Source organism: Styela clava, chromosome 14 (assembly GCF_964204865.1).
Source record: "Styela clava chromosome 14, kaStyClav1.hap1.2, whole genome shotgun sequence".
NCBI lineage: Eukaryota > Metazoa > Chordata > Ascidiacea > Stolidobranchia > Styelidae > Styela > Styela clava.
Window position 1 is genome coordinate 7,290,405 of NC_135263.1, and position 8,708 is coordinate 7,299,112.

An 8,708-nucleotide genomic window follows, 5' to 3' on the forward strand; every position below is an offset into this window, starting at 1 on the left:
GAATTTTAGAAATGAATTTAATTAAACCCCAACCTTAAAATAAATTTAAAATGTGTGGGAAAGGAAATGTTCAATGACCTGAGGTAAGGTGAAGATCACATCACTATTCAAGGTTGTGTGATGTCACAATCACAATTATGATATTTGTCACTTGATTTTTGTATAGGAAATACAAATAAAAACAATGGATGTCGGTTTTTATATAATTTTTATTAAAAAATCTCGTGATTTTTTACAATGTAATTTATTTTTTTGATAAATGAACACAAAAGACCTCTTCCAAAAACAACCATAGTGTTATTCTTCAAAAGGAAATAAATCTATATCCTGTGCACTGAACATGCTACTACTGGACATTCTCCTTCTGTTCTGCTACACAATAGACAAATGAGAACTGGTCTGAATATATTACTGAAACTCACAATATGATGAAAGACTGGTAAAGTGAAAAAGTGTACTAACATCTTTGCGCAATTGCAAACTGTACTCTTACTTAGATTTTTAGATGCGTCATAAAGTATTATTTTCTGATTATATTAGTAAATGTTGTGGGCGCAAAGTTCGTTTATATTTTCATGTGAATTGATAAAAATCGCTAAATCATAAAATCATATTGACTATTTGAAGCCTTTCCGTTATCCTTAAATAGGAAGTGCTTCGACTTCTTACGATGCCATATGAGAGATTTGCTTCAATACTGCCACCTGAAGAAAGGCAATTGAAAGTTTTTCAACCATTAGATGTCTTAGTAAGCGCTGAAAAATTTGTCATCGTTTGGCAAATTTTTACCACAGTCTCAAATTGTTCACCCCCCTATTCCTAATTTTTTTTCTAGAATACGCGGTAGCAAAAGTATTAAAAGTAGTCGGTTATCAATACGGAGCAAGTACTTTATTTATTTTGACTCATTGTCGTATTTTGGTATTGAATATTCCCATCAATGTTAGAATCCGTGGTCGTTATCGTTGTTGTTGTCGATGGCATTGTCGTGGTGTTTAACAAACTCTTAGTTGTCGAGGGGACTTCAGGTAGCGCAGTTCGATTTGGATCATTTTCAACATCTTCAATCATCTGAAATGTTCATTTTATTATAGTTGTACACCATGTCTAGTGTGTCAAGAATTGAAATATATATATAAATATATTATTCAGCATAGCATACAAGCCACCACACAGATTTTGATTGTGAAATAGTGAAAATATTTTAAAGGAGAACCAGAATCAATCTAAACGTCCGAAATTTCATTATTCGATGCTTTCTATCAGGGTTTCTGAATATAGCTTGTGTAATATTTAACTGCTTTGAGTGTATTACATTTTCAAGAATATAACTTTAAAGCTATTACACTATGACACAGCCATATACCCTAACATTTTTATAATTTTTTCACTACAAAAGTTTTAAACAATTCCCCGCACATAGCGTATCTAGGATCAGCTATAACTAAAATCTAGCTACTGGAACCAAGCTATTGTCTATTATTTACCGAGTGATCGGTCCAATCATCTTGTTCTATAACAACTTCGGTACATTGTATTGGAGCTGAAAAAAAGATCTTCTTGTTGCGACTTAACTCATATAAAAGCAGCAACATAATCAGTTTTATTCTGAATATTCTATATTGATCAAAATTATATGACAATTGACAAGAAACATAGTATTATAACTCATAAGGGCTGTTCAAATATCTAAAGATATCGAGTGATTTCTCAATGACCTTAGTCCTAACAAAAGAAAAGTGAAATATTTCTGTTATTTGTTAGTAAAAATTAAACAGCTTTCTTGATTGAGCGGTTATAATTCTATCACAGCCAACTTTGAAAGATTTGGAGAGTGTCTCAAAAATGTCATGTCCCGCATGCTCCCCTTTTAGCACATTTGACGAGTTTTATTGAACCTGTTCCACTTATCCCATTTGTCTCATTGTTCTGGGTTGAATATTTTTTGTGCGAAATGGTTAAAGTAGCATAAAAAGTGGAATTCATGCTATTTTCTGGTATTTATATGAAGTGAGATTCAACAATTGAGACAAGTGTAGGGCATGATATTTTTGAGACATCTTCCACATATTAGTTGTGTAAAACTGGTGTGAATTTGGTTTTAATAAAATATTCTAACTTTTAGTGTAAATTATCAATTAACTTCACTCGAATTCACTTATTATGAATTAGGTTTCCGCTACTGAATCACGTAAATAAGACTCACTAAATTTCTCCATAATTAATAAGCTCATGGGAACACTGATTAAAACCAGTAAAGTAAGCATCACTTTCGTTGTAAGATCTGTATAGAATAAAATTACTTTGAAAAGGTGATCTTAAATATGACCAATTTCACGCCTTTAAACAATATATTTTGCACTATACACTTTTTTGTATCTTTTCGTCGCACAATATCCAATAAGCTAAAGTTAAGATTATGGATTGAATATGTGTTTCATTCTGCGAATGTATTTTCATTAATTATATTCTTCTCCCATTACTATACTTACATAATATGCACAGTCTGTCGGTCTAAGATAATTTAAAAAAAATTTCAATTGCTATCATTTGTGGGAGTTGAAACAGGCGAATGGCAAAGTAAAAAATGTGATATCTGAGTAAACGTTTTTTCAAATAGATCAACTACTCACCCATCCGCGTCTGTTTATTATTGCTACCACCTTTGGCGCCCGTGGTTCCTTTCTTTGCTAAAAATGTAAAAGCCTACTTTAGTTATAAATTAACTAAATATTTATTAAATCTCAGACTTGTAACAAGTAAGCAATACCCAAATACATGGACCGGAGGTAAAGTTAATTTAGCATAAATCAGTTTGCGAAAAACTTTTTTTCATAAAAGCACTCAATTTTGGAAAAACAGCAGACACGGAGGGTCGAGAAAAATAGAAAAAATTACCATAATATCTTACTGCGAGACAATCGTCTTAAAGCTTAAACTAATGAAAAATTTGGACTGGTTGGTCCATTTTTGAGGCAAAATATAAACTCAACCTTTTTGTATTTCTATTTCCCATTCTTTTCTTACTGCATTTCGTAGTTCTTCCTCAATTCTATCATTTTCTAGAATCTTTCTTCTTTTTTCTTTTCTCCTTTCTCTTCTTCGCTTCACTTGCTCTCTGTATTGATGCCTTTTTTCTTTTCGAGTTCGTCTTATTTCTTTTTTGAGTATTTTTGGATCTATCTAGTGTTGAAATCGTTATTCAGTTTGTACAAATCGACAACATATTTCACAGAAAAAGGACAAAAGCAGAATTCGATAGAATCTATACATATAGGAAAGTTTTATTTATCTTGTATATTTGTAACTTTTAATTTGGTATTACCGAAGCTTCTTCTTGCAACCTTGATCTGCTACGTTCCATCGTTTTTTGATATTCATTGTGTGTAAATTGAGTCAAAATCGCTTTATCCTCATCGTGTAGAGCTTCCATAGTTTCTCAAGTGATAAATTTACATATTGCCTTATTGTATAATAACTTGTGATCCTATGCAACCCAATATTAGTCTCATAATTTAGGTTCGATTGCTGTCTCGTGTTGAGATACAGTTGATATTTGTGCACCGAAAACTTGAGTTTCCCTTATATTAATGTCATGCATTGTTTGATAAAATACGGGGCAGTGCGCTACTGTGACTGATGCCATCGTATCATATAAAGTACCTAGTCTGGTACCCAAAGGCTGGTTGGTACACTCAAAAAATGGTAGGTTCCCTGAAAATAATTGTTTGAAAGATAGTTGTTGAATCATGGAAAAGCTCACATAACAAAAATGTCTAGATTTACGCGAATTTTTCGGCACGGCAATACTTCCATATATTGAGTACTGGCTTTGGCCACCGCTTTTATATAACATTCAACATTCATAAAAAGCCAACTACGCAAGGGGCTAATTAATATATGTTTTAATAGCCAACGTATACCTATCTTCAAAACTTACCTTTACGCGATTCCAAACTAAAGTGAAAGGGCGGCAATATAAAATCGATGCCGAAAATCCTTTTAAAACTCGATTGATGTACAAAAATTTTAGTATTGTGATGAAATAAATGGCATTGTAGTTTCTTTGTTGTGTTTCTGCTCTGTTGTATAATTCATATGTATACTCCGTATACTTCGGCGATTTCTCAAACGATTGGTTCTTATATTCAAAGATAAGAATGTATCTCATACTTATATAGTTATTAGGTTAGTAATCCCATTTTCAAGATTGGATTGAAAATCATTCAAATCACAAATTTGTCGAAATTTGTCATTATAGTTTGATGAAGTAAATCGGTTTTAATTTGACTCAGAAATTATTTTGCTGAACGCCATTTAGTCCCATGCTAACGCTGTCTTCATTGATACTCTTCTTCAAAGTCGAATTTATACGCTATATTGGTTCCATCCTTGATTTGAAACCTCGTGCCATCATGAATTTATTACGTACTACAAAAACTTCATACGTATTGAAAAGTAATGAAATTTAATTGCCCTCTGTTCTACAGTATAGTAGACGGTCACGGCCTATTCATTTGTTATATTCTTAAATTCCCATTTCGTCACAACTTTCTTGCGGATCTGAAACAATATTACCTTTTAGTTGTCAGTCTAATATTAATATTTAATAACATAACAAGTTACTTCAAGTTTTTACGTTGGGAATCTCGCACCACGTAAGATAAGAGTTATATTTCAATATGCCAATATGGTCGAAACTGAACGAGTTGAAACTTTCAAATGTTGTTAAAATACTGCTGCTCACGTTGTACAACAGGTAATTTGACATATATTTTTGTGGTTGTTCTTTATATAATCAAGTGAATATAATGACCAACCATTGCCTGTGCAGTTGAATACATGTAAACATACTCACTCAAAGTTCTGTCTGCATAAAGTAAGCCGGTAACCACAAGAACGATTAACAAGCCAATTATTGCTATAATCTTCGCTTTTCGATCTGAAATATCCAACCATAAATATTTATGTATAATTTCTATTAGTGGGTTATCACGAACATTTTTTTTTTGCTAAATTTGATACTATATATATTTTCAGAATTTTTTTCAATTACTTTTTACATAAAGTCGATTTAGTTTTTTACTTATAAATTATAAACTTTGACTAGGCATTGAAATATGATTACCTCATCTCATATAAACATTTATATAATTATGCTGATTTTGATTTAGTCTGTATACTGACAATACAGCAAAAGGACTGATCACAGAATCAGAAAGAAATAAAGTCTTCATTTAATCTATAGAATCTAGAGATTTGAACCCAAACAAATGCGTATGCGTTATTTCAATTGAAAATATGTCACATCAATAGGTCAGCATCTCATTTATTACGATTACGGTCATTTCTAATAATGCAACTATAATATTTGAAGATATTAGTATGTGTTCAAACGTACTGCAGCGTTTGCCAAATGCAACGCTCAATAGAACTAGCATACTATTCAGAATAAGAACACGAAACGCTTAAAATGCCTTTAACCTAATACAAAATTGCGCCGATGAGTTGACACAACTACGTCAATCACAAAGCATACTAATTATCAGTTGTCTTTCAAGAATTCGAGTCTGGCAAACGAAGTCTACTTTTTGTAAGAGGTAAACGCCAAAAATTCTAAAACATCGTATAGAACAGGGATGGCGAACCTTTTTCAATGAATGGGTCAAAAATTATAATTTTATCGCGGAACAGAAGAGAGTGGGTCACAGATATTTAATTTACGTTTATATCTTTCAGAAACTTCTGAAACGAATCTTATAAGCTGGTGTTGGTGTAGTTTTGGGCTTTACTTATGCAGCACTTCTAACAGGGACTTTTCATGGCACTCGGTTTTATGATATTAGAGTACGAAAACACACACATGAATTACCAAAAACGTTTAGGATGATGCGTTAAATTATTTTACGGTTCTAGTGTTTGGAGGTAATTCCGCTTTGATAGTGTTATAATTTTCGATCAGCTTCCAATCACATTAAGCCACTTTTACACTGCCCCATTGTTATATCAGATTTCTAGATTTTTATTTCAAGTCTGAAAGTTTTTGTTTTCACAACGGCATTGTAGACGAGAAACTAATAAAATGCAAAGTAGCATCTAGTTCTCGTATAACCCCTAAAACAGTCTGCAGATGCAATTCCAAAAAAGACAGGCGTTGCGAGAAATGAACAGATCAATTGCATTGTTATGTCATAAACGATGTCAGGCCCAATAGCTGAATAACGGTACACAGCGGTGCATACATGGTACAAGATTAGGGGTTTTGAAAATTACCATACCGGCCCCGAAAATCAACATTTTGAACATGAGTGATCGCAGCCCTTCCTGACTGTCCAACTGACGGTACATTATAATAGTTCAGTTATTGTTAGATTAATTTACGGCCGGTTTTATCAATTTTTATCACTGATATGTTAGCATTTTTTTTATTTTATTCGTGCCTTCGCTTGGCAGGTCACAAATAAAACGCGGTGGGTCACTTTGTGACCCGCGGGTCAGTGCTTCGCCATCCCTGGTATAGAACTATAGAATAAAATTTGCCCTCACACTTTGCGTGATAACTCATTTTAAAATGAATTAATTTACATGAAGTACTATGGAAAATACTCTTCTCACGGAGGTTTCATGTTATCCCTATTGAATCAAGTTCAAAGAGGTAACCATTAGATCATTGGTCCGACAAGTGTTAAATGAAGCGAATAGTCGATCCCAAAACAACAACGCCATTTGTATTGTGACATTACGCAACTTCTAAAATCGATAACCAGACATAATAAAAATTTCTATATCTCAACAGTCGTTGAGTTATTGAACAACAAGCAGCTTTCACTGCTTATGTCTAGTTTCATCTTTAATTTTTGTCATTATCTCATACTTATTTTATAAATAAACTTCAGATATTATGCGAATGCGATTATATGCACCACTATTTTGTTATCGAGTTATTGCATATCATCTGCATATATCCTTAACACACCAAGTTTGCAAAAAATCGCACCTACTTGAATCTCTTCTGAATCGTTTGTTTTAGTCATACTTTTTTTCTTGAATAAATCCGGATGTTCCGACCAATGTTTCTGTGAAAGTGTTGTATGTTTGTTTCGATATGACAGAACCAGTCAATAGAGTCAATGGGTAAATACATGGAAGGCATTTATCCAGATACTGAGATATTTGGGTAAAATAGTGAATTATAGTGAAGGACTTAAAATGTTTTCAATCGTAATTTTTCACTTTCACATCTGCTTCAAACTCTTCTCTCAATTTTTCTCTTCTTTCTTGTTCTAATTCATCTCTCTCCTTTCTACTCCCCGCTCTCTCGTCTCTTCTCTTTTTTCGTTCTATTCGAGTTTCTCTCCTTTCCTGCCTTTTCCCGTTCCGTATTTTTTTCAGCTCATTTCGTCGCAAAGTTGCAGAGTCTGCATCACTCACATTCTTATAAATCGTGCTCTGTATAAAATAAAACGACTTTAAGATTGGAACAGTTTATTCATAATGCAAAAGAAAATCCATGTGTGTTTGCGTAGTATGACATGGATTAAAATCAGCAGAACATGAATGTTACCATCAACATGGACAATAGCGGATTGCATGTTTTCATGTATAGTTACCAAATACCTACGGATATTCATAGATCCCACTTATGATTCAATATTTGATATGGTTACTCACATCGCTGTCATTATCATCCAATCCTATGTTAACTGCATGTTCTTCAAGAATAATAAGTTCTTCTATTCTATTTCCCTCTAACTTATGGGGGCACAAAGTTGAACAATTGTGAATACTTTGAAACACTTCTGAATTAACGGATCCTTGCCTCAAAGATGTCATTATGCTTTTCTAAAATATTTCAGTTTAATTTTAACGGAACGCTACATACGGAAAGAATAACCAATTATACATGCATATTATTCACACACTCATAACAGTCCTATTTATATCAACTCATCTTAACTTTTTACTTGTTTAGCTAGACTATATCAAGCCTTATTTCTTGTACTTATGTTGTAGGATTGTATATAGCTGAAATATAATCAGCAAAAATGAAGAAATATTGTCCTATCATTTACTGAAAATCTACTTACACAATTTATCTGTGTAACACGCGTAAACATTAGGTGGCGCAAAAACACAAGTCTAAACTTGGTTTTTTGTTCGGAATGTATGAAAATTTAAGCGTCTCGAAAGCAAAATATACGTACTTTCTAGAATGCATTTCGTGCAGTTTTGAACTCAATATAAACTTATGTGATATCAAAAAACAACTCTTCCCAATATTAAAAACAAACAATCGTATTTACTTCAATAGAAATATTTACTTACTGAAATTTTGTGGTCAAGTTTTATCGAGACAGGCTTAAGCCAATGTATGTTCCTATTTTTCGTTTCTTCAGCATATATCAAAGCAAACATTTGAATGGGCGAGGAACAATTTATATAATTTTGTGTTCAATTGTTACAAAACAATGCAAGCATTAATATTCTTTGTAAACCACTTTTCTATTCCAAAACCTTCCAAGAACACAACAATAGAATTCTATCGTTGGTGTGATTTGTTGATAAAACTGTATAATTGTTTGATAAACAATATCGGAATTCTATTGTGAGACTCCTATACAGATTTTGAATATTTTTTAATTCATTAGAAAAAAAAGTTTTTTTTTTAAATTTATTCATTCTGGGAATATCAAGAATGGAGAAAAATT

The 8,708-nt window shown here is 32.5% G+C and overlaps 2 protein-coding genes across 6 annotated transcripts; both read right to left on the reverse strand.

The window, feature by feature from the left end:
* Positions 1-385: 385 nt before the first annotated feature.
* LOC120341027 (uncharacterized) lies at positions 386-3,988 on the reverse strand. Of its 5 annotated transcripts, none has more exons than XM_078120108.1 (8): positions 3,941-3,988; positions 3,496-3,581; positions 3,326-3,438; positions 2,994-3,183; positions 2,634-2,690; positions 2,207-2,284; positions 1,488-1,543; positions 387-1,071 (listed from the first exon to the last, which is right to left on the reverse strand). In XM_078120108.1, the coding sequence occupies exons 3-8, from the start codon at positions 3,431-3,433 to the stop codon at positions 892-894; spliced, it is 669 nt and encodes a 222-aa protein (XP_077976234.1). In that variant the 5' UTR covers positions 3,434-3,438; positions 3,496-3,581; positions 3,941-3,988; the 3' UTR covers positions 387-891. The 5 variants fall into 5 exon arrangements, with proteins under 5 accessions (XP_077976239.1, XP_077976238.1, XP_077976234.1 ...); XM_078120110.1 differs by having other exon boundaries at positions 3,496-3,570; positions 3,941-3,955; XM_078120113.1 differs by lacking the exon at positions 3,496-3,581 and having other exon boundaries at positions 386-1,071; positions 3,941-3,969.
* Positions 3,989-4,383: 395 nt separating this feature from the next.
* LOC144432072 (uncharacterized) lies at positions 4,384-8,407 on the reverse strand. Its single transcript, XM_078120114.1, has 6 exons — positions 8,326-8,407; positions 7,672-7,842; positions 7,234-7,449; positions 6,998-7,076; positions 4,859-4,942; positions 4,384-4,563 (listed from the first exon to the last, which is right to left on the reverse strand). The coding sequence occupies exons 2-6, from the start codon at positions 7,831-7,833 to the stop codon at positions 4,529-4,531; spliced, it is 576 nt and encodes a 191-aa protein (XP_077976240.1). The 5' UTR covers positions 7,834-7,842; positions 8,326-8,407; the 3' UTR covers positions 4,384-4,528.
* Between the last annotated feature and the right edge of the window lie 301 nt (positions 8,408-8,708).

Bases quoted from the DNA above. Each gene is read 5' to 3' on its own strand.
- LOC120341027 (XM_078120113.1), bottom strand. From the start codon at position 3,433: ATGGAAGCTCTACACGATGAGGATAAAGCGATTTTGACTCAATTTACA. The intron at 3,184-3,325 runs GTAATACCAAAT...TTTCAACACTAG, and splicing joins GGTTGCAAGAAGAAGCTTCG to ATAGATCCAAAAATACTCAA. The intron at 1,544-2,206 runs GTGAGTCTTATT...TCTTTTTTTCAG, and splicing joins ATTAATTATGGAGAAATTTA to CTCCAATACAATGTACCGAA.
- LOC144432072 (XM_078120114.1), bottom strand. From the start codon at position 7,833: ATGACATCTTTGAGGCAAGGATCCGTTAATTCAGAAGTGTTTCAAAGT. The intron at 7,077-7,233 runs GTGAAAAATTAC...ACACTTTCACAG, and splicing joins AGTTTGAAGCAGATGTGAAA to AAACATTGGTCGGAACATCC. The intron at 4,564-4,858 runs GTGAGTATGTTT...ATATTGTTTCAG, and splicing joins TTATGCAGACAGAACTTTGA to ATCCGCAAGAAAGTTGTGAC.